Here is a 26,579-nt window from a genome sequence, read left to right as displayed (position 1 = left end):
ACAGAGGAGATACTGGTGTTACAGGAGAGCACAGGGGTCATAGATTCTGTAGAGACAATAGAGCCCAGGGGTCGCTAGAGACACAGGAGTGCAGGTGCCACCAAAGACACAAGAGTGCAGGAGTCACCAGAAACACAGGAGTGCAGGAGTCACTGAAGACACAGGAGTGCAGGAGTCACCGAAGACAGGAGGAGTGCAGGAGTCACCAACGACACAAGGGGTCCAGGAGTCAGTGAAGACGAAGACATAGCAGTCCAGGAGTCCCCGGAGACACAGCAGTGAGGGAGTTACTGGAGACATAGCAGTGCGGAAGTTACCGGAGACACTGGAATGCAAGATTTACTGGGGACACAAGGGTGCAAGAGTCACTAGAAACACAGGAGTGCAGGAGTTATGGAAGACACAGTAGTGCAGGAGTCACTGGAGACACAGCAGTATAGGAGTCACTGCAGACACAACAGTGCGGAAGTCAATGGAGACACAGGAGTGCAGGAGTCACTGAAGACACAGGAGTGCAGGAGTCACTGGAAAGACAGGAGTGCAGGAGTCACTGGAAAAACAGGAGTGGAGGAGTCACTGGAAACACAGGAGGGCAGGAGTCACTGGAAACACAGGAGTGCAGGAGTCACAGGAGACACAGTAGTGCAGGAGTCACTGGAGACACAACAGTACAGGAGTCACAGTGCGGGAATCACCAGAGACACAGGAGTCACTAAAGACACAGCAGTACAGGAGTCCCTGGAGACACATTAGTGCGGAAGTCACTGGAGACACAGGAGTGCAGAAGTAATTGGAAGCAAAGAAGTGCAGAAGTCACTGGAGACACAGAAGTGTAGGAGTCATTGGAGACACAGGAGTGCAGGAGTCATCAGAGACACAAAAGTTCAGTAGTCACTGGAGACACAGGAGTCACCAGAAACACAGGATTGCAGGTGCCACTGGAGACACAGGAGTGCCGGAGTCACCGGAGACACATCAGTACAGGAGTCACTGGAGACACAGCAGAGCAGGAGTCACTGGAGACACAGCAGTGCAGGAGTCACTGGAGACACAGGAGTGCAGGAGTCACCGGAGACACAGGAGTGCAGGAGTCACCAGAGACACAGGAGTGCCAGAGTCACCAGAGACACAGGAGTGCAGGAGTCACTGGAGACACAGAAGTGCAGGAGTCATTGGAGACACAGGCGTACAGAAGTCATTGGAGACACAGGAGTACAAGAGTCATTGGAGACACAGGAGTCACCAGAAACACAGGATTGCAGGTGCCACTGGAGACACAGGAGTGCAGGAGTCACTGGAGACACAGCAGTACAGGAGTCACTGGAGACACAGCAGTGCAGGGGTCACCAGAGACACAGGAGTGCAGGAGTCACCAGAGACACAGGAGTGCAGGAGTCACTGGAGACACAGGAGTGCAGGACTGAGTCATTGGAGAAACAGGAGTGCAGGAGTCACCAGAGACACAGGAGTGCAGGAGTCACTGGAGACACAGGAGTGCAGGAGTCACCAGAGACACAGGAGTGCAGGAGTCACTGGAGACACAGGAGTTCAGGAGTCACTGGAGACACAGGAGTGCAGGAGTCATTGGAGACATAGGAGTGCAGGAGTCACTAGAGACACAGGAGTTCTAGAGTCACTGGAGAAACAGGAGTGCTAGAGTCACTGGAGACACAGGAGTGCAGGAGTCACTGGAGGTACAGGAGTGCAGGGGTTGCTGGAGACACAGGAATGCAAGAATCACCAGAGACATAGGAGTGCAGCAGTCATTGGAGTCACAGAAGTGTGGGAGTCACTGGAGACACAGGAGTGCGGGAGTTACCAGAGACACAGGAATGCAGGAGTTACCAGGGACACAGGAGCACAGGAGTCACTGAAGACACAGGAGTGTGGGAGTCATTGGAGACACAGGAGTGCAAGAGTCACTAGAGACACAGGAGTGCAAGAGTCACTGGAGAGACAGGAGTGTAGGAGTCATCTGAGACACAGAAATGTAGAAGTCACTGAAGACACAGGAGTGCAGGAGTCACTGGAGACAAAGGAGTTCAGGAGTCACTGGAGACACATCAGTACAGGAGGCACTGGAGACACAACAGCACTAGAAATACTGGAAACACAGGAATGTAGGAGTCAGCAAAAACACAGGGGTGCAGGAGTCACTAGAGACACAGGAGTGCAGGAATAACAGGAGATGCAGGAGTGCAGGAGTCACCGGAGATGCAGGAGTGCAGAAGTAACCGGAGAGAAAGATCTGCAGGAGTCATTGGAGACACAGAAGTGCAGGAATCACAGGAGGTACAAGAGTGCAGGGGTTTCTAGAGACACAGGAATGCAGGAGTCACTGGAGACACAGGAGTGCAGGAGTCATTTGAGACACAGGAGTGCAGGAGTCATTTGAGACACAGAGGTGCAGGAGTCACTGGAGACACAAGAGTGCAGGAGTCACAGGAAGTACAGGAGTGCATGGGTTGCTGGAGACACAGGAGTGCAGGAATCACTGGAAACACTGGAGTGCAGGAGTCTTTGGAGACACAGGAGTGCAGAAGCCACTGGAAACAGGAGTGTAGGGATCGCTGTAGACATTGGGGTTACAGGAGGGCACAGTGGTCATAGAGTCTCTGAAGACGAAGGAGTGCAGGTGTCACTAGAGACACGGGTGTGCAGGGGTCAGTGCAGGGTACAGAGGTCATAGTAACTAGAAGCTCAGCAGACACTGGAGGCAAGGGACTGCTTGGGTGTAGTTTCATGTTGCTCAAACCAAGCAAAATTTTGCAAAGTATTCTAATTTTTTTTTTTTTTTTTAAAGCCCGTAGCGTGTGCAACACACTCAAAAGACTCCACCCGGTGCATAAAAAAGTGCACACACACAAAGTGAGTAACACAAAAAAGCACAGGGTGTGCGACAACGTATGGTCTTCCCTCCGAAGAGGTAGGACCCAAAACCTCAATCCCCCGGGGCGCAAGGCTCCTGACAGGGACATAAGGTACTCATGGTCTGTCTGGCCGAAACCAGACAGACCCCGTTCTTCAGGGGGACTGCCGAAACAGCCCCCACCGAGTACTAAGTAGGGCTCCCCCGAAGGGAGACCCCATGGGAGAGGGCGAACTAAGCCAAAAGGCCATATCCACCCCCTCCCAAGACTTAAGGCAGGGCCCGAGGACCCACACACTCCAGTCTGTATTGCAAAGTATTCTAATTCAGCACTTGAACTCATTAGCATTCCTGGCAATGAGGGGTGGAAGCTGGAAATGGCTGTGTGCCAGAATGAGGACCTGGCGCTACACTGGGGGTGAGTATGGCAAAGTCAAGTTCCCCGCCATCAGAGCCTCCTGCAGTTTGTGCATTTCACCATACAGCTCACATTTATAGTGACATTGGGAGAACAAATGGACGATGTACTAAATTAAAAAAGTAGCTGCCCCCTGACAACCAGGGGAGGGATTTCAGATAAATTGATTTGGGCTTCGAAGTTACTCATATGACATTTGACAAAATTTCGGTAGAACTGGCCTCTAATTTTACTATATTTGAACCAAAGTTTCTTAAAAAAAAAAAATACCTTTAAGAAAACCTTCCCATGTTACTTTGTAAAGTGTTTGTGTCCTTTTTCTTGTATTTTATTGTTAAGTGATGTTTTCACAAAAAGTAAAAAGGCAAAAAAGTCAAATAAACATTTAAAAAAAAAATAAAATAAATAAAGAAAACAGTAGACAAGAACGTGTTTTTGTTTTTTCTTTTTTGTTGTTTTTTTGCGGACTACTTGTTGCATTTCTTTTCCGTTAACAGTTAAATACCAATAAATATAAATTAAATTTAAATATTAATCTAACACACAAAAAAAGTATGAAAAAAAGCACAATACGTTCTCACTTCTTTTTTTTTTTAATTGTTTATTTTATTTTTTTTTGCCTTATATTTTTACTTTCTGTAAAACACATCAAATTTCAAAAGAATACACAGAAAATGTATGTATGTATATATATATATATATATATATATATATATATATATAGATATATATATATATATCTATATATAAAGTAAAAGGAAAAGGGTAGAGAATATATTTTTGTGGGTTTTCTTAGTTTTCATTCCACATTTTCAGAAGTCATTTAAAATGTATCTAAACTTTAAGAACAAAAAAGTCATATATTGCTGTATACCAGCCCTTAGATGTGGTGGTTGCATTAGTTTTCATTTCCAGGCTTTTTCTCCATTTATTTTCACCTGGAGATCCTACCAGTAACACATTTCCTGTCCTAGGGTGAGAACGTTCTTTCACTTTGCTGTATCTATGGAGAAGCAGTGTTGTCACCCTAGGACAGGAAGCATGCTAGGACTACAGAACACCTCCTACTGCCTCCATCTCAACTACATGGAGGGGGGGTGTTCTGTAGTTCACAAAGGTGAACTAGAAACAATATGAGTGGTAAGACTGTAAAAAATAGGATTTGTGGCAGGATCAACGGGTATTTTTGGCACTTATAGATCAAATGGAACAGTTTTTTGGTATAATAAACAGACCAAAAAGAAGTAAATAAGGGTACTCCGCAGGCGTGCGCATGGGGTGTGCAGAATGTGCCTGGGCATACCCTAATCACCCCATGTGGCACAGATTCCCCCTGCTGTCTGCCCCCCGCCCCCCACAAGACTGCCAGCTTCTCTCATCTCTTCTCCTGCTGACTGCTGCAGGGGATGGAGAGTGGGGGAAGGGGTCGGTAAATATGTCATATATTGGCCCCTTCCTTTTCTGAATGAACACAGTGAGTGATCGGTACCCATTGAGATCGCTCCTGTGTCCATTCAAAACTGAAGTATAGTAAACTGTGTTTACTATGCTTCAGTTTATGAATGAACAGGAAACAGCTCATTACAGAGCACTTCCCATTCATTCACTGTACAGTGCAGCTGAGGCTGCAGAGAAAGTGGCTGGGGGAATCTCTGTCCTCAATCCCTTTTCTCTGTCTCAAAAGTTAGACACCAGAGGTCTATTTATACCCCAGATATTTCCCCAAAGTCCCCCAATAGGGATCCTAAAACATTGTGAAGAAATAATAGAAAAAAAATATTTTAAAAAATATTTTAAATAAAATTGTAAAATAATATTAATAATAAAAAGAAACTATTGGCATTGTCTACTGCCCTGCTGAAACCAAACCCTGCCCTACTGACACCGTCCACTGCCTTACTGACACCGTCCTCTGCCTTACTGACACGGTCTTCTGCCTTACTGACACCGTCCTCTGCCTTACTGACACGGTCTTCTGCCTTACTGACACGGTCTTCTGCCTTACTGACACCGTCCTCTGCCTTACTGACACCAATCTCTGCCCTACTGACATTGTCCACTGCCTTACTGACACCATCCACTTCCTTACTGACATTGTCCTCTGTCCTATTGACACCCTCCACTGCTCTACTGACACCAATCTCTGCCCTACTGACATTGTCCACTGCCTTACTGACACCATCCACTGCCTTACTGACATTGTCCTCTGTCCTACTGACACCAATCTCTGCCCTACTGACATTGTCCACTGCCTTACTGACACCGTCCACTGCTCCACTGACACCAGTCTCTGCTCCACTGACACCAGTCTCTGCTCTACTGATACCAGTCTCTGCTCTACTGACACCGTCCTCTGCCCTACTGACACCGTCCTCTACTCTATAGACACTGTCTTCTGCCCTACTGACACCCTCCACTGCTCTACTGACATCGTCCTCTGCCCTACTAATACCCTCCACTGCCCTACTGACTGACACCAAACTCTGTCCTACTGACACTGTCCATTGTTCTCCAGACATCATCAACTGTTCTACTGACACCATCCTCTGCCCTACTAACAACATCCACCTGCTCTACTGACTGACACCATCCTCTGTCCTACTGACAGTGTCCACTGCCCTACGGACAAAGTCCACTGTCCTACTGGCATGATCCACTTCTCTCCTGACTGACACCATGCATTGTCCTACTGACACCATTCACTGCTCAACTGACACCATCCACTGCCCTACTGACACCATCCACTGCCCTACTGACACCATCCACTGCTCTACTGACACCATCCACTGCCCTACTGACACCATCCACTGCTCTACTGACACCATCCACTGCTCTACTGACACCATCTACTGCTCTACTGACGCCATCTACTGCTCTACTGACACAGTCCACTGCTCTACTGACACCATCTACTGCTCTACTGACACCATCTACTGCTCTACTGATACCGTCCACTGCTCTACTAACACCATCCACTGCTCTACTGACACCGTCTACTGCTCTACTGACACCATCCACTGCTCTACTGACACCATCCGCTGCTCTACTGACCCCGTCCACTGCTCTACTGACACCATCCACTGCCCTACTGACACCATCTACTGCTCTACTGACACCATCCACTGCTCTACTGACACCATCCACTGCCCTACTGACACCATCCACTGCCCTACTGACACCATCCACTGCTCTACTGACACCATCCACTGCCCTACTGACACCATCTACTGCTCTACTGACACCATCCACTGCCCTACTGACACCATCTACTGCTCTACTGACACCATCCACTGCCCTACTGACACCATCCACTGCCCTACTGATACCATCTACTGCTCTACTGACAGCGTCCACTGCTCTACTGACACCATCCACTGCTCTACTGACACCGTCCACTGCTCTACTGACACCGTCCACTGCTCTACTGACACCGTCTACTGCTCTACTGACACCATCCACTGCTCTACTGACACCATCCACTGCCCTACTGACACTGTCCACTGCTCTACTGACACTGTCCACTACTCTACTGACACCGTCTACTGCTCTACTGACACTGTCCACTGCTCTACTGACACCATCCACTGCCCTACTGACACTGTCCACTGCTCTACTGATACCATCTACTGCTCTACTGACACCATCCACTGCCCTACTGACACTGTCCACTGCTCTACTGACACCATCCACTGCTCTACTGACACCGTCCACTGCTCTACTGACACCCTCTACTGCTCTACTGACACCGTCCACTGCTCTACTGACACCATCTACTGCTCTACTGACACCATCCACTGCCCTACTGACACCATCCACTGCCCTACTGACACCATCCACTGCCCTACTGATACCATCTACTGCTCTACTGACAGCGTCCACTGCTCTACTGACACCATCCACTGCTCTACTGACACCGCCCACTGCTCTACTGACACCGTCCACTGCTCTACTGACACCGTCTACTGCTCTACTGACACCATCCACTGCTCTACTGACACCATCCACTGCCCTACTGACACTGTCCACTGCTCTACTGACACTGTCCACTACTCTACTGACACCATCTACTGCCCTACTGACACTGTCCACTGCTCTACTGATACCATCTACTGCTCTACTGACATCATCCACTGCCCTACTGACACTGTCCACTACTCTACTGACACCGTCCACTGCTCTACTGACACCATCCACTGCTCTACTGACACCATCCACTGCTCTACTGACACACATGATTGTATGTTTGAGCTTTGGGGTGCACACCATAATGTATTAAGACACCTATGGGGTACTCCTTAAAAAACCATCACCTGAGTTTCACTGAAATGCTAACACTTCACAACAGTTTCGGCTAAGGTGAACATTCGCTCGTCCCCACGGCTGACACAGAAGGTGACAAGTTCGTTTTAGTGAAGCAAAATACATTTGTAGAGACCTGCTTGTGTTCCTCTGCTGACGATGCCATGTAACGTGCTTTGGTCCAGGACTGGCATGTTGTCATTTTCATCCATCACATCTATATTTACCGTCACGGTTTCCTTACTTCCAATCACCTGTGTGCCAAAAACAGGGAAGCACCGTTACCTTGATGCGGTGGGGTCATACATTGTCCAAGTCTTCACACCGCACACATTCACCTCCTGACCTTCACACTTTACTTTTACTGTCTATTGGATGAAAACCAAGGCAAGGCCACCAAAACCCTCCCTCCCCCTAGATACCCAATATTAAAGGGTAACTCCACTTTCGTGGGGGAAAAAATTAGCAAATAAAGAAAAAACAATATATCGCATACAACTGCTACACAAATCATATTGTAATTTAATTTTATTAATAAGTACCTTTCCTTTTCAATCTGCAGCAGATGTAATTTTCTGAAAATATAATATGGCCGTCTGGAGGTGTTCTGTACACAAAATGTATACTGACCACACCCCAGAAACATCATTTCCAGCTTGTGTGATTGGCTCACCAATTTTCCCAGAAGTCTGCCTAAGATACAAGTCAGATTTCTGGCATCCTCTGCAGCAAAAATATCATTTTTGGTGAGATACTCCCAATAGGAACACGTCTAAAGGGATGCAGGCCCAGCAGCCTTACTCATTAGAGCCATGCAGCTGCCACAGCTGATAGATGATTAAGAAACCACTCCCATTAGACCCACTCAGCACAGAGGAACACACAGTGATTTCTTCAGAATAACAAAAGGAAGGAATCTGCAACAAAGTTTTTTTAAATCCCTGCAATGTACAGAGATCACCCAGAGGGGAATGTTTTTTTCTCAACAAAAGTGGAGTTACGCTTTAAGGGAGGGTTTCTTCATGCCATTAAGTGCATCTGAGTGAGCGTGCCTTTTTATTCTTTCCCACGTACCCCGTTTTAGGGAGCCTATTCAATTCAATAGGGCTGCCCTATGTGCGTCAAATACACAAAAAGAGGTACAACCATGATTTTTTTTTGTTTCGTTGCACCAAACCGCATGGTACTGCAGTACCGTACTTTTTGGCAGGTGCAAATGCCTGTGTGTTTGCTAGATGCTTGGGATTGTCATTAAGAATACATTTTGCAAAAAGGTTGCTGGTATTTGTTTGGTGTGAGAAAAAGTGAGGTTTTGCATCCGATCCCGCACTGCAAATGGCATGAACAAGCCGTGAGATATATCTATAAGAGACTCCATACAGTGGTGTATTTTGGTTTTGTGCTGCCCTAGGCACGACTAAAATTGGGCGCCCCCCTCCTATGAAAATTTGCCCCACTCCTTCCTTTTTAAATGATGTGACTCCTTCCAAAACTGAAGGACTACAAGTCCCAGCATAAACCCCTGAGATCTCACGAGGGGGGGGGGAGAGGGGGTGGGAGAGAGAGAGGGGGGATGAGAGAGAAGAGAGAGAGTGGGGGGGATGAGAGATAGAGAGAGGGGTGAGAGAGTGAGGGGGATGAGAGAGAGGGGATGAGAGAGTGGGGGGATGAGAGATAGAGAGAGGGGTGAGAGAGAGAGAGGGGGGAGGGGTGGGAGAGAGAGAGAGGAGGGGGTGAGCGAGAGAGGGGAGGGGTATGAGAGAGAGAGGGGGGGTGAGTGAGTGAGACAGAGGAGGGGGTGAGAGAGAGGGGGGGTGAGTGAGTGAGACAGAGGAGGGGGTGAGAGAGAGGGGGAGACAGAGAGGGGTGGAGAGAGAGGGGGGAGGGAGTGAGGGGGTGAGAGAGAGAGAGAGGGGGTGAGAGAGACGGGGGTGAGTGAGAGGGGGCGAGTGAGGTGGCTCTAGCAACCAGTGGCCAATAGAGTCTCAGGTTGAGGGGGGGGTGGCTTTTTTGCTGCCCTCCGGCAAAGTGCCGCCCTAGGCCTGGGCCTTGTAGGCCTAGGCCAAAATACAGCACTGGCTCCATAGGCATGTGCAAACCTGCAACATTTCTTTTTCGATTAGTTAATTAGCTAGTTTTGTTTAATTAAATTTGTTTTTGGAATTTGTTTATTATTCGTTTTCAAATTCGATTCAAATTTTCCAAAATTAGAACAAATTGAATTTGATTTGGAAAATTTTAATCGGCATTTGAATTAAAAAAAATGTTGATTCAAAAGCTGCTGCCAAATTTTCACATCTAAGAATTGCAGTAAAATTACATTTCATATTTGTTTCCAAATTCAAATCAAATTAAAATTCAATTATTTCGGATGAATTCCATTTTATTATTTCAAAGGATTTGTTTACATTTATCAGTATTGTGAATTGGATTTCAGATACATTTGAATTTCCGAAAAAACGAAACATGTGGCCAAATTTGGAAGGAAACGTATCCTATTTCATATTCGTTTCCAAATTCAAATCAAATTCGAATGTCATTATTTCAAATTAATACCATTTTATTATTTCAAAGGATTTGTTTACATTCACTAGTATTGTGATTTGGATTTCAGATACATTCGAATTTCCGAATAACGAAAAATTTGTCCAAATTCGGAAGGAAACGAATCGCACATGTCTAAGGCCCCATTAGATGTACTAAGGCTTCACTCATTGCAGAGAAACTATAACCTTGGTAAATGACTACAAAGTTACAATGTTGCAGTCTGATGACTGGAGAGGGGAGACTGAGGAAATGCTTTCTCTTGCCTGCAGAAGACTGATGACATCATCTCAGCCTAGACAAGAAGCCTAAGCACAACCTTTTAATGATAACATGGAGCTTGTCTGCAAAAAAAATACTGTGATTTGTCAAAAATGGAGACTTATAAAGTTACTGAAAGCTCCACTTTAAATAGAACCCAGTTCCAGTTACAAAGTTACAGTGTTGCAGTCTGATCACTTGGGGAGGGGAGTCTGAGGAAATGCTTCCTCCTGCCTACAGCAGACTGATCACTGGGGGAGGGGAGACTGAGGAAATGCTTCCTTTTGTCTGGAGCAGACTGATTACTGGGGGAGGGGAGACTGAGGAAATGCTTCCTTTTGTCTGGAGCAGACTGATCACTGGGGGAGGGGAGACTGAGGAAATGCTTCCTTTTGTCTGGAGCAGACTGATTACTGGGGGTGGGGAGACTGACAAAATGCTTCCTCTTGCCTGCAGCAGACTGATCACTGGGGGAGGGGAGACTAAGGAAATCTTCCTTTTGTCTAGAGCAGACTGATCACTGGGGGAGTGGAGACTGAGGAAATGCTTCCACCTGCCTGCAGCAGACTGATCACTGGGGGAGGGGAGACTGAGGAAATGCTTCCTCCTGCCTGCAGCAGACTGATCACTGGGGAGGGGAGACTGAGGAAATGCTTCCTCCTTCCTGAAGCAGACTGATCACTGGGGGAGGGGAGACTGAGGAAATGCTTCCTCCTGCCTGCAGCAGACTGATCACTGGGGGAGGGGAGACTGAGGAAATGCTTCCTCCTGCCTGCAGCAGACTGATCACTGGGGGAGGGGAAACTGAGGAAATGCCTCCTCCTGCCTGCAGCAGACTGATCACTGCGGAGGGGAGACTGAGGAAATGCTTCCTCCTGCCTGAAGCAGACTGATCACTGGGGGAGGGGAGACTGAGGAAATGCTTCCTCCTGCCTGCAGCAGACTGATCACTGGGGAAGGGGAAACTGAGGAAATGCCTCCTCCTGCCTGCAGCAGACTGATCACTGCGGAGGGGAGACTGAGGAAATGCTTCCTCCTGCCTGAAGCAGACTGATCACTGGGGGAGGGGAGACTGAGGAAATGCTTCCTCCTGCCTGCAGCAGACTGATCACTGGGGGAGGGGAAACTGAGGAAATGCCTCCTCCTGCCTCCAGCAGACTGATCACTGGGGAGGGGAGACTGAGGAAATGCTTCCTCCTGCCTGCAGCAGACTGATCACTGGGGGACGGGAGACTGAGGAAATACTTCCTTTTGTCTGCAGCAGACTGATGCCATAATCTCAGCCTAAACAAAGTCACTAACTGGAGTTCAAGGATGGCTTTTTAATGATAAAAGGTGGAGCTTTTCTGAAAAATAAAACTGACTTGTTAAATGACTGAAAGGCCCTTTGTAAGAAGGAACATTGGTCTGATTGTTATGCAGAAGCCGGAGGTGAGATTGCTTGGAGTGAGTTAGGAAGCCCTTTGTTCTATCACACGTTCAGAGCTGATTGATATCCACACTATTTCTGACGGCTATGAGAGCAGCAAGGCCAGATTACCGTTACAGAGTAGTTCGCTTTCTCCTCCCGATCGAAGGGTTTGAGAGCGCATAGAAATCCAGAGACTGGATCCAGCTCAAATATTCCGTCCTCGTTTCCAGCCAGCGTTGCGTTCTGCCAGACATCTGCTGCCATTTCTATCTGGAAGAGAATTTACTGTAAGGTCAACAGAGAGGAAATGTTTGGCCAGTGCAAAAAAGACCGGGGAAAGGGATGTTTGGGATTCATGTAGACGGGACGTTTCATAACCTCTCCTGAACGCTGGAACTTGACAGCTAGGAACCAACGGTTAAAAACGTCCATTTTTCCGCATTTAGAATAATTTTTGCATTGTGTGGGTGTGATGGGCAATCAGTGCATACTTATATGTGTAGTCTGGGTAAGACCAACCATAAAAGTGGGTTTGATGGGCAATTCCTGCATATTTACAGGTGGAGTTTGGGTAAAGCCAACCAGTAAAGTGAGTGTGATGGGCAATCCCTGCATACTTCCATGTGTAGTCTGGGTAAGACCAACCAGCAAAGTGGGTATGATGGGAAATGACTGGATATTTACAGGTAGAGAACAGTAAAGTGGGTGTGATGGGAATACCCCGCATACTTAAAGGTGGAGTCCGGGTAAAGCCAACCAGTAAAGTGGGTGCAATGGGCAATCCCCGCATACTTACAGGTGGAGTCCGAGTAAAGCCAACCAGTAAAGTGGGTGTGATGGGCAATCCCTGCATACTTACATGTGTAGTCTGGGTAAGACTAACCATAAAAGTGGGTTTGATGGGCAATTCCTGCATATTTACAGGGGGAGTTTGAGTAAAGCCAACCAGTAAAGTGGGTGTGATGGGCAATCCCTGCATACTTACAGGTGGAGTCCGGGTAAGGCCAACCATAAAGTGGGTGTGATGGGCAACACCTGCATACTTACATGTGTAGTCTGGGTAAGACCAACCAGTAAAGTGGGTGTGATGGGCAATCCCAGCATACTTCCATGTGTAGTCTGGGTAAGACCAACCAGTAAAGTGAGTGTGATGGGAAATGACTGGATATTTACAGGTAGAGAACAGTAAAGTGGGTGTGGTGGGCAATCCCCGCATACTTACAGGTGGAGTTCGGGTAAACCCAACCAGTAACGTGGGTGTGATGGGCAATCCCTGCATACTTACAAGTGGAGTCTGGGTAAGACCAACCATAAAAGTGGGTTTGATGGGCAATTCCTGCATACTTACAGGTGGAGTTTGGGTAAAGCCAACCAGTAAAGTGGGTGTGATGGCCAATCCCTGCATACACACAGGTGTAGTCCAAATGAGACCAACCAGTAAAGTGGGTGTGATGGGCAATCCCTGCATACTTACATGTGGAGTCTGGGTAAGACCAACCATAAAAGTGGGTTTGATGGGCAATTCCTGCATATTTACAGGGGGAGTTTGGGTAAGGCCAACCAGTAAAGTGGGTATGATGGGCAATCCCTGCATGCACACAGGTGTAGTCCGAGTGAGACCAACCAGTAAAGTGGCTGTGATGGGCAATCCCTGCATACTTACATGTGGAGTCTGGGTAAGACCAACCATAAAAGTGGGTACGATGGGCAATACCTGCATACTTACAGGGGGAGTTATAGAAGTATATGTACTGTGTCTATGGAGGGACAGTGAAGTCACCTTAAGGTAAAAACATGAGTTAGGACTAGAGAACACCTCCCCCTCTTTACATCTCCAAAATATAGAGTGGGGTTGTTCTTTAGTCCACAGGGACAGTAGGGGGCACAGAAAGTCATCAGCTCACAAGATTTTTGGCAACATCAACAGTTATTTTTTGAACTTATTGAACAGATATGACAAAACATTTCCAAAGGAATATTTATCAGACCAAAGGGGAGAAGATCTGTTCAGGTTCCATCCCTTCCATTGTTGTGGCACATGGATGACTGCAGCCCTCAATGAGGCACAACATCTGAGCCATAAAAACATTGTTCAGAAATGTTATCATAGTGAATGAAATGTCATTGGTTATGTTAGGTGGGCGGAGCTGCTTAGAGCAGGCAGTTCTCAGAAAGGCACCGCCTATGCGGATCCAAATGTTTGCATGTTGATTGGAGGACATTTGTATATCTGCAGGATGACCCTGTTTAGGGGATTTATAGGTCAGGATGGATTTTCTGGGCTCTGTAGGCACCTTCAGGTCCAGTTTATATTTATTATTATTTGTATTTATTATTATTTGTATTTTTATATGCTGACACAAATTTCTAAACCTGCATGTTTCCTGTATAGAGTGGTGAGGACCAACAAAATATGGAGGGAACATACCACTCCATGCAGATGCTAACAGTTGGAAATTCTTTCCAGGACCCCAGCGCTGCAAGACAAAAAGTGACAACAGCTTCGCCCCACCGCTCCCTCACCAGCGTTATAATATCATCTCTGCTGACACATTGCTGCTGAAAAACAGTTATTACCACCCCACCTTAAAGAGGAAGTAAACTCTTTCTTTTGTTTTACCTGCAAAGTAAATGCATAATGTGCTAGTATGCATCGCATACTAGCACATTATGTGACACTCACCTGCAACGAAGCCCCGCATTGTCCCTGCTGGCGACCGCATCCATCTTCACCCGTCTTCCTTCTGGGTCTGCGGACTCTGGCTGTATTCCTGGCCGGAGCCGCGTGACGTCACTCCTGCTGGTCACGGCACAGGGCTCTGAAGAAACGGCACGAGTGGCCGTTTCTTCCGAGAGCGCATGCTCCGATGACGTCATCGGCTCCATGCAATGCAAATATCTCCTAAACGGTGCAAGTTTAGGAGATATTTACAGCACCTATAGTTAAGCCTTATTATAGACTTACCTATAGATAAAAGTCATCAAAGTGGGTTTACAACCACTTTAAGAATGTATTTTGTTTGTCCTGGTTCCTCCCCTCCCCTCTTATCAACATGCTAATGAAAAGTTTAAATCAACCTTTCTGATTTCATTACATACCTCATTTTAGATCCAGTGATGTCATCACTGGGTCTCTGTGCTTCTCTATGCAATGCATGCAGATTATGGCTGGTGGGAGGGGATGGCAGGGTGCTGTACATATCTTCCTAAAAACATCACAGCCCCCTGCTTCAGTTCTCCTTTCAGGAGTTCTCAGTCCCAATGCAAGCAGTGGGATGGCTTTTGGGAGGAGTTATGCAAATATTAACAAGCCTTGATGGGTGAGTGTCAGTATGGAGGAGTGGGTGTTCCTTCTTAGGCTGTATTTACATAGGTAACACCCACATGTAATTCTGAGCCTCCATGATTGAATGAAATTAATTACAATGAAAAGGGTGAACCAGGGACAGTCAAGCAGGGGAGGAAAGGACTAGATGTTGCTGGATGTCCTCCAGCCAGGAAATGAGGAGGGCTCTATCTGACTTGCAGCAGCTTCTAATGCATATTGTGAGAAGCTCACAGCCACGCACCTTCCATTCACCTGCGCTAATAAGATTGGCGTCTTTGTAAGCGTTGCCGCTGCCGCCACATGTCTGCTTTGTGTCCCGGTGAATAGTCAGTCTGAGGTCGCGCTGCCCCCCCGTCACGTGTCGTCCCTCAGATAAATTCTATTCAATGCAAGAACGTCAGAGCGCCAGCCGTGACTCGCTAGGTGGTGATCGCTGCGAAGAAAACCGCTTCTGCTCCTCACGTGGGGCCGCCACACAAAACGCATTTCCATAAAGAGAACCGGTCACGACTGGTCTGCAAAAATCTTATGTGATCATCAATGGGCAGCCAGACGTGTGACGGATTTATATTCATGTGTTATATCATTCTGGTATAGAGATCTGAGCCAAACCATTCGGGAGAGACCAGCCTTGTATATATTTAACCCCACAAACAAATCTTACCCCACAATAGAGAGGCCTTTAATTGGTATCTCCCAAAGGGAATAGCAACACAAATATCTTTTTTTTTTTTTTTTTTACAAATATCTTGTTTAACCACTTCTGGACCGGAAGATTTCCTCCCCTTAAAGCGGTAGTATACTAAAAAAACAAAAAACAAAAACAAAAAAAAACCCTGCAAGACAAAGGCATAATGAGCTAGTATGCATCGCATACTAGTTCATTATGAATTACTTACCTTAGAACGAAGCCCCGACATGGACCCCCGGACACCGCTGTGGGAGCCGACATGATCCCTCGGCGTCTCTTCCGAGTTCGGCGGCTCCGGCGCTGTGATTGGCCGGAGCCGCGATGACGTCACTCTCGCGCATGCGCGCGGGAGTCATTTTCCGGCACTTCCCGGCAAGGAAACTCTGAAGGTCTGCCGGACCTTCAGAGCGCACGCGCCGCTCGCGTCAGCGGCTGCATGCAGTGCAAATATCTCCTAAACCGTGCAGGTTTAGGAGATATTAATTGTACCCACAGGTAAGCCTTATTATAGGCTTACCTGTAGTTAAAAGTGGAAAAAAGCGGGATACTACCGCTTTAATGACCAGGCCATATTTTGCGATTCGGCACTGCGTTACTTTAACGGACAATTGCGCAGTCGTGCGACGCTGTACCCAAACACAATTGTTGTCCTCTTTTTCTCACAAATAGAGCTTTCTTTTGGTGGTATTCGATCACCTCTGCGGTTTTTATTTTTTGCGCTTTAAACAAAAAATAGAGCGACAATTCTGAAAAAAAAATATATATATATTTTTCACATTCTGCTATATAACATTCCCAAAAAAAAATTAAAAATCTAAATTGTTTAACATTTTAGGCCAATTTGTTTTCTGCTACATATTTTTGGTAAATTTGATTGTTTTGCGCAAAAGTTATTGTGTCTACAAACTAGGGGAAAGATTTACGTAATTTTTTTATTGTTTTTTTTTTTTACTAGTAATGGCGGCAATCTGCGATGTTTTGTGGGACTGCAACATTGCGACAGACAGATCGGACCCCTAACTGACATTTTTGACACTTTTGGGGGGACCTGTGACATTACTACAGTAATCAGTACTAACAATATGCACTGTTACTGTAATAATGACACTGGCAGGGAAGTCAATGGGTTAAATGTGAGCCTAGGGGAGTGATTCTAACTGTATGGGGGCGGGGCTTATGGAATGATCATAGAGACCTGTGATCCTATATAGAAGGATCACAGGCGCTCTGTGATCATTCCCAGAGAGAAGAACGGTCAGCTGTGTTTACAACATCCTTTTCTCTCAGTGGGGAGCGATCGCGGGTGTCAGACGGCAATCTGAGCCACCTGCCCCATGCATCGGAGTCCCTGCTGCCGAATGGGGACGGGAGCGTGCCGCCGCCGGTGCGCGCTTGCCCCCTAGCTGCTGGCGTGCGACCAACGTAGCCCTACTTCGGTTCGCACAGAAGGGCCAGCCTGCCGCAGTATATATGCGGTGGGCGGTCCTGAACCGATTAAAAATGTACAAAAATATATTTATTAAACATCCACAATCTTGTATATAACTGTACTAAAAATAGAGCCCCGAGAGAAAGGAGAGCCCTTACAACATAACACATACAATGACATTGATAGTGTATAACGGATAACAATCGAATATGCCAACGTTTCACCGTATACATTTTCCGCTTCTTCAGGGCTTCTGAGTATCAGATCACCCCAACTGTGCCTGTGCAAGTATGGATCTACTGTATTACCGCCCCCCTTACCTTGGTCAGATACCAGGGCCAGGGCCCTCTGTAGTTCTCAGGGACCCGAATGCTTTTCACAGGGGTAAAAGAGACCCCAACCTGCACCAAACAGAGACCCCCCGAAAATAATCAGTCAATTAATTCTTACAGCAGAATACAAAGATCAGACAGCCTGAGAAATCCAATAAAAGAAAGCAACATTGTATCAGTATTTATATTATATTAGAAGTGCACACAGATAAACCTCTCAGTGTATTTCCTATTCTCATTGATATAGCTCTGACATCTTCCATAGTGCAGTACACTGAGCCATTCACATCAGTGTCTGCACCACAAGAGCTTACATTCTAATGTCCCCCTCACAGTCACACACTATTATTATACTTTTATATAGTGCTGACATATTCTGTAGTGCAGGAGACTGAGACATTCACATCAGTCTCTGCACCAGAGGAGCTTACACTCCAATGTCCCCTGACAGTCACTGTTATACATTTATATAGCTCTGACATATACCGCAGTGCTGTACAAAGAACACTGAGCCAGTCACATCAGTTTCTGCAGCAGAGGAGCTTGCACTCTAACGTACCCCCCACAGTCACACACTGTTATTATATATTTTTATAGCTCTGACATATACCGCAGTGCTGTACAGAGAATACTGAGCCAGTCACATCAGTCTCTGTGCCAGAGGAGCTTACACTCTAATATCCCCCACAGTCACACACTATTATTATATATTTTTATAGCTCTGACATATACCACAGTGCTGTACAGAGAATACTGAGCCAGTCACATCAGTCTCTGCACCAGAAGAGCTTACACTCTAATATCCCCCACAGTCACACACTATTATTATTATTATTATATATTTTTATAGCTCTGACATATACCGCAGTGCAGTACAGAGAACACCAAGCCATTCACATCAGTCTCTGCACCAGAGGAGCTTACACTCTAATGTCCTCACACAGTCACACACTATTATTATTATACATTTATATAGCTCTGACATATACTGCAGTTATTAAAGGCATTACCTGAACGGAGACACAGAAGAGGACAGCCAGGTACAAACATGACATCCTGCAAACACGCTGCAAATAAAAAACAGGCTTACTATCACAAAATTATGCTTCACACACTGAAAATATAAGATGTGTTGGCCAAACTGCTCTATACTTTCTTTTTAAACAGTAAATTAAATGCCGTTTGTTCCACATTCTTCATCTGATAAGTAGAATTTTGTCATTTCCTTGGAAATCAAATATATAAAATGGGGTTGACTTACTAAAGACAAATAGACTGTGCACTCCAGAACTTAGTAAATGAGCAGAAGCTCTGCTGACTTCCATCATCCTCTCATGTCCAAGCAAAAATGCTGTCTTCTTTTTTCCTTGGACGTGATTGGCAATTATTTACAAAGAGAAGCTTCACCTCATTTACTAAGCTCTGGAGCAACTGCACTTGCAAAGTACACACCAAAAGTACATGAACCTCCCCCTCCAAACATAGGCGTGCGCACAGGGTGTTCCGGGTGTGCCTGGGCACACCCTAATCACCTAGGGCACATTAGCATTATCGCTCTGTTTGCCCGTGAGGAGATGGGAAAGATCTCCCTAGGACCTGCTCTGCCATAAGAGAAGTGCCACACACTTCTATTTCACTGTGCCAGCAGGGAGAGTAATGTACCGGGGCCATATACATGTAGGCAAACAAATGCATGTGTATTTAAACTTTGGGGTGCACACCCTAATGCAATAGGCTGCGCACACCTATGCCTCCAAATAATAGAGTTCAGGTGTCTCCAGTGAGGGGTACTGGTAATACTCCATCATACAAAGACATTGCAGACAATTGTGCTTTTTCAACCTTGTGGTAACAGTTTGGTGAAGACCAGCGGCGACTAACCAGCGCTTTTATGCGGGACGTTGGACTCATAGGTTTCTATGAGGTTTTATTTTTTGGAAGCACATGATTAGAGCCCGAGGCTCTAATTGACTTCAAAAAGGTTGGGTTTGGGGCACAGAGCACTGGGCCCCGAACTCACCCACTTGTGACATTAGCGAATCAATATTCACTATTGTCTTCCAGCTTCTCCTCCTGGCCAATCAGGATTAGCCGGGAGAAGCCAGGGAGGCCACGACCATGAATGGGGTAATTGCGGACCTGGCAGGGGGTTTATTTGCCACCTCCCCCAAAAATAAAGAACCAGCTGCTACTGGTGAAGATCCTTTTCTGTTCCAGCATGACTGTGCCCCTGTGTACAAAGCAAGCTCCATAAAGACATGGTGTGACCAGTTTGGTGTGGAGGATCTCAAATGTCCTGTACAGAGCCCTAACCTCAACCCTACTTATCACCTTTGGGATGGAATACTGATTGTGAACCAGGTCCTCCCACTGACCACCAATGTAATAAACATTCTTCCCACTGACCACCAATGTAAGGAGTATTCTTCCCACTGATCACCAATGTAAGATACATTGTTCCCACCGATCACCAATGTAAAGGACAGTCTTAACACTGACCACCAATGTAAAGGATATTCTTACCACTGACCACCTATGTAAGGTATATTCTTTCCACTTAGCCCCAATGTAAGGGACATTCTTCCCACTGAACCGCAATGTAAGGGACATTCTTCCCACTGACTACCAATGTAAGAGACATTTTTTCCACTGAGCCCCAATGTAAGGGACATTCTTCCCACTGAGCCCCAATTTAAGAGACATTATTCCCACTGAGCTCCAATAAAAGGGACATTCTTCCCACTCAGCCCCAATTTAAGGGACATTCTTCCAACTGAGCTCCAACGTAAGGGACATTATTCCCACTAAGCCCCAATGTAAGGGACCTTTCTTCCCACTGACCCCCAATGTAAGGGACATTCTTACCACTGATCCCCAATGTAAGGGATATTCTGCCCACTGAGTCCCAATGTAAGGGACTTTCTTCCCACTCACCATCAATGTAGGGAATATTCTTCCCACTGACCACCAATGTAAGGGACTTTCTTCCCACTCACCACCAAAGTGAGGAATATTCTTCCCACTGAGCCCCAATGAAAGGGAAATTCTTCTAACTGAGCTCCAATGAAAAAGACATTCTTCCCACTGAGCCGTAATGCAAGGAGCCTTCCTCCCACTGACCACCAATGTAAGGGACATTCTTCCCACAGACCACCAATATAAGGGACATTCTTCCCATTGCCCACAAATGTAAGGAGCATTCTTCCCACTGAGCACCAACGTAAGGGACATTCTTCCCATTGACCACCAATGTAAGGAGCATTCTTCCCACCAATCACCAATGTAAGGGACATTCTTCCCACTGAACCCCAATGTAAGGGGCCTTCTTCTCACTGACCACCAATGTAAGGGACATTCATCCCACTGAGCCCCAATGTAAGGGACATTCTTCCCTCTGACCACCAATGTAAGGGACATTCTTCTCAGTGACAACTAAAAAGGTTGAGAAAGGCTGCTATAGAATAAAGAACCAGCATGGAAAAAAGGAAAGAGGACATTGCTTGGATGGTGGGGTAGTTGGAAAAAAACGAGTTTGCAGATTCCTCATGAGACGAATCCGCTGTGTCTGTCCATACAGATCCACAACTGAGCAAAACTGCGCTAATTCAGCTCTGATACAACTAAATATAAAAAAACTATTTATCACCATTATTAAAGAAAAAAAGAAAAAACAACAAGCACCAATGTTTCTTACCTGATCTGATGATCTGATCCGTGAAGGACAAAAAGCCAAATTAAGTGGCTTGATATAATAAAAAAAACTTGTGGTTAATAATTGACTTTATAATTAAAATGCACCAATCGCTGGCAGCTCTGCTTGTGCCGGAGGTTGCAATGTTCAACGCTCAGAGCTGCCTACAGAAAGTTGAACTTGATGGAACAGATTTATTCCTGGCAGATGTCTGGGTGCGTTTTTTTTTTTTTTAACCACAAATAAAGTATTCAGGCTGTAAACATTTTTTTTTTTGATCATACTATAGGACATTGTGTGACTTTGGGATTGTAGAGTAAAGAGTAGGGTTTAAGCTGGGTGTAAGGCTTAGATGTACAGTGTGGCCCTTAGGTTGACAATTAGGGCTATGGTTATCAGCTTAGAGCTTCTATGTGGTTATAATAAATAGGTTTTTGTATGCACTAATTGTTAGGTTATGGAGGTTAAGACTAGGGTTAGCAATCATTGTTGAAGGTTAGGGTCATTGAAAGGGGTTAGCAGTTAAGTTAAGGGTTAGGATCCTAGTTAGGGGTTAGGGTTGGGGACTGGGCTAAGGGTTAGGGTTCCTAATAAATAGTTATGGTTAGTGATAAAATTGAGGGTTAGAGTCATGATTCAGGGGTTGGGGTTGGTTATTAGGTTCATACTTGGGCTTATGGTTAGGGAATAGGGTTAGTAAGTGGGTTGAGGTTAGGGTCATGAGTAGGGGTTAAAGTTTGGAATTTTAACTAGCTTGAGGGCGCTTAATAAGTGGATACGTTTAGTTATTAGATTGAGGGTTAGAGTCATTATTAGAGATTGGGGTTGGTTATTAGGTTCCTGGTTAGGCTCTTAGTTAGGGATTTTGGCTAGTGTTTAGGTTGAGGGCAAGGGTCATAGTTAGGGTTGATGATTAGTTTGAGGGTTAGGGTTGTGGTTAGCGGTTAGGGTTGATGATTAGGTTGAGGGTTAGGGTTATGATTAGGGGTTAGGGTTAATGATTAGGTTAAGGGCTATGGTTAGGGTTCATGATAAGGTTGAGGGTTATGGTTAGGGTTGATGATTAGGTTGAGGGTTAGGGTCATGGTTAGGGGTTAGGCGTCATGGTTAGGGGTTAGGGTTAATGATTAGGTTGAGGGCTATGGTTAAGGTTGATGATTAGGTTGAGGGTTAGGGTTATGATTAGGGGTTAGGGTTAATGATTAGGTTGAGGGCTATGGTTAGGGTTCATGATAAGGTTGAGGGTTATGGTTAGGGTTGATGACTAGGTTAAGGGTTAAGGTCATGGTTAGGGCTTAGGGTTAATGATTAGGTTGACGGCTATGGTTAAGGTTGATGATTAGGTTGAGGGTTAGGGTCATGGTTAGGGGTTAGGATTTAATGCCTGTTCATACCAGCAAAAAATTATCTTTTCTGTCCACATCATACATGTGCAGTGGTGTGCAGAAAAAAGCAACAGACCTGGTGTGAACAAGCCAGAAGTAATTAGGTTGAGGATTTGGCGAATGGTTAGGTGCTAGGTTTGGTTATAAGCTTGGGTAATAGAGTTATAGTTAGGGGTTAGGATTTAGGAGTTACAGTATCTCACAAAAGTTAGTACACCCCTCACATTTTTGTAAATATTTTATTATATCTTTTCATGTGACAACACTGAAAAAAGGACACTTTGCTATAATGTAAAGTAGTGAGTGTACAGCTTGTATAGCAATGTAAATTTGCTGTCCCCTCAAAATAACTCAACACACAGCCATTAATGTCTAAACCACTGGCAACAAAAGTGAGTACACTCCTAGATGAACATGTCCAAATTGGGACCAATTAGCCATTTTCCCTCCCCGGTGTCATGTGACTCGTTAGTGTTATCAGGTCTCGGATGTGAATGAGGAGCAGGTGTCTTAAATTTTTTGTGGTGCGCTCACTATCTCATACTGGAAGGTCAACATGGCACCCCATGGCAAAGAACTCCCTAAGGATCTGAAAAAAAGAATTGTTGCTCTACATTGTTGCTCTACATAAAGATGGCCTAGGCTATAAGAAGATTTAAAAGACCCTGAAACTGAGCTGCAGCACGGTGGCCAATACCATACAACAGTTAAACAGGACAGGTTCCACTCAAAACAGGCCTCGCCATGGTTGACCAAAGACGTTGAGTGCACGTGCTCAGCGTCAAATCCAGAGGTTGTCTTTGGGAAATAGAGGTATGAGTGCTGCCAGCATTGCTGCAGAGGTTGAAGGGGGGGGTGGGGGGGTCCGCCTGTGAGTGCTCAGACCATATGCCACACACTGCATAATATTGTTCGGCATGGCTATCATCCCAGAAGGAAGCCTCTTCTAAAGCTGATGCACAAGAAGGCCTGCAAACAGTTTTCTGAAGACAAGCAGACTACGAACATGGATTACTGGAACCATGTCCTGTGGTCTGATGAGACCAACATAAACTTATTTGGTTTAGATGGTGTCAAGCGTGTGTGGTGGCAACCAGGTGAGGAGGACAAAGACAAGTGTGTCTTGTCTACAGTCAAGCATGGTGGTGGGAGTGTCATGGTCCAGCACTAGGGAGCTACATTTTATTGAGGGAACCATGAATGCCAACATGTACTGTGACATACTGAAGCAGGACATGATCCCCTCCCTTCAGAGCCTGGGCAGTATTCCAACATGATAATGACCCCAAACACACCTCCAAGGTGACCACTGCCTTGCTAAAGAAGCTGAGGGTAAAGGTGATGGACTGGCCAAGCATGTCTCCAGACCTAAACCCTATTGAGCATCTGTGGGGCATCCTCAAACAGAAGGTGGAGGAGCGCAGGGTCTCTAACATCCACCAGCTCCGTGATGTCATCATGGAGGAGTGGAAGAGGACTCCAGTGACAACCTGTGAAGCTCTGGTGAACTCCATGCCCAAGAGAGTTAAGGCAGTGCTGGAAAATAATGGTGGCCACACAAAATAAGACCGAAGTATGGTCTTGGCCATTGTGCTGCAGCTCAGTTTCAGGGTCTTTGCAATCTTCTTATAGCCTAGGCCATCGTTATGTAGAGCAACAATTCTTTTTTTCAGATCCTCAGAGAGTTCTTTGCCATGAGGTGCCATGTTGAACTTCCAGTGACCAGTATGAGAGCGATAACACCAAATTTAACACACCTGCTCCCCATTCACACCTGAGCCCTTGTAACACTAATGAGTCACATGACACCAGGGAGGGAAAAATGCAAAAATGCGAGGGGTGTATTCACTTTTGTGAGATACTGTAGGTTCAGGGTTACAGTCATGATTGGGAGCAGGGTTGGTTAATAGGTTAAGAGTTAGGGTCATGCTTGGGGGTTAGAGTTTAGTGATTAGGTTATGGAACATGGTTACTTGGGTAGGGCTGCTTATTGTATTCTGGGTCGGAATCATAATTAGGGGTTAGGATTTAGCAATTATATTAAGTGTTAGAGTCATGCTTATGGGGTAGAGTTGCTTATTAGGTTCAGAGCTAAGCTCATGATTAGGGGTTAGGCTTTAGTGATTAAGTAGAGGGTTAGAGAGTCATGGTTATGCTTAGTAATGAGTTATTGTTTTTAGATAGAGGGCTAGAGTCATGGTTATGCTTAGTAATTAGGTAGAGAGTTAGGGTCTTGGTTGGGGGTTAGGATTGAGGATTTGATTAAGGTTTGGTATCATGGCTGGAATTAAGGTTAGTAATTAGGAGATTAATAAGAACCCAGATTAATGTAAATTGAAAGGACTCTGTGACTTTAGCACAATTACAGTCAATGCAGAAAGCATTAGTCGATTACAGATTGCTTTCACTTAGTTCTTGAATTGTGCGTTGTTAGGTCCCTGACTCATGACCTGCTTGCCATTACCACCAATCCAGGCCCTGATTGTTTCTGCCCCTGCACATGCTATGCATTGCAATCTCATAGCTGGAATATTGTACCCTAGAAGTGAGTGTCTTGTGTAACTGATTGACTAGCCAGTTAAATGTGGGTGACATCGAAAGCTGCTATTGCATTGTGGGAGGCTTGTTTGAGCTTTCTTTTTCTTTTTTCTAAATTCAGCTACAACATGCTAAGGAGGAGAGGTGACCAGAGGAGGAGATGATGTGACCACAGAATGAGGAGGGGTGACCATGGAAGGATAAGGAGCGACCATGGGAGGATGAGGAGTGACCGTGGGTGAAGGAAGTGTGGCCAAAGGCTGAGAATAGGTAACCTTTGGGAGGAGGAGAGGTGGCTAATGAAAGAGGAATGAGGGTAATCACAAAAGAATGAAGAGTGACAATGGGAGAAGAAGGGGTGACTATTGGAGCAGGGAAGTTGACCACAGGATAATGAACAGTGATCATGGAAGGATGGAAGGTGATCATGGTTGAAAGAGGGGTGGCCACATGGAGTGGAGAGATGATCAACGGAAGAAGAGGGGTGACCCCAGGAAAAGGGTTACTCACAGGAGGGTGAAGGGTAACCAGGAGGGGAGTAATGACCATTGGAAGCTTCCAATCTCTGCATGTTTGCGTGGCAGTCTAAAGCCTGTAGACACCATAGACAGTAAGTATGGTGTTGCAGGAGGGCCACAAATTTTATGTGCGTGGTAATATTGTAATGTGTACTCATTTATATACAGTATAATGTGTAGTGTTCTTTAAATTCTAGCTTGGTTTCTTTTTAATGGATGAATTAAGGAATGCAGAACGTTAATCTGTAACTCTGGAAATAATTGATGAAGAAAGCGTGCTGATAACAGCACAAAATCTCTCTTAGTATCACACAATACGGCTCTATTTATGAAGGTGACTTTGGCTTAAGTGGGCCACTCATGTCACCCCCCCCCAAGAGAGTTCAGCAGAAAGAGCAAATATGCAATGGACAAGATGGGATCCAAGAAGATTCTGCTAGGATAGAATAGGATGTAGAAATAAAAAGGAGGCATCTTGCAGCCAATGGGAATGGGGGAAGCTCTTTATGGGGGCACCAGTTCAATCTGGACTGTAACAAAATTAGATAAAAATAATCAAAACAGATATGACAAAGATTTTAACAGTTAGGTATCCACCATTGTTCATCCCTGTTTATTTCTGCCTGTTTCTAAAGCTGCTTTGGGGCAAAATACCAATTTTCATGGTGTTTAGATGAAATTAGTCGCTGTTTTTGCTAATTTGGAGAAATGTTTTTTTTGTTTTTCCCTGGCCCTGTGAACAGCACTGCCACCTCTTCTGCCATATGATCGCTTTCCTATTTATAACATTGGCAATGGGTCCCATTTCTACCAGCCAGGTAGGAACTCAAACTAAATGTTTAAAAGACCCTGAAACCATGACAAG

At 45.7% G+C, this 26,579-nt stretch overlaps 1 protein-coding gene across 1 annotated transcript in view; it reads right to left on the bottom strand.

Moving 5' to 3' along the window:
* CDH16 (cadherin 16) overlaps positions 1-18,655 on the bottom strand; it is a 127,900-nt gene extending 109,245 nt beyond the window's left edge. The window contains exons 1-4 of the mRNA XM_082270190.1: positions 18,593-18,655; positions 17,571-17,651; positions 11,932-12,072; positions 7,723-7,840 (exon numbers count right to left, since the gene is read on the bottom strand). Of these exons, the coding sequence (XP_082126316.1) occupies positions 7,723-7,840; positions 11,932-12,072; positions 17,571-17,651; positions 18,593-18,637 (385 nt within the window). The 5' untranslated portion in view covers positions 18,638-18,655. The remainder of the gene's footprint in view (positions 1-7,722; positions 7,841-11,931; positions 12,073-17,570; positions 17,652-18,592) is intronic.
* Between the last annotated feature and the right edge of the window lie 7,924 nt (positions 18,656-26,579).

Source organism: Pelophylax lessonae (assembly GCF_965119305.1).
Source record: "Pelophylax lessonae genome assembly, chromosome: 10".
NCBI classification, from domain to species: domain Eukaryota; kingdom Metazoa; phylum Chordata; class Amphibia; order Anura; family Ranidae; genus Pelophylax; species Pelophylax lessonae.
The sequence above is the reverse complement of the archived record's forward strand: the minus strand, read 5'-3'. Positions and strand labels throughout refer to the sequence as shown.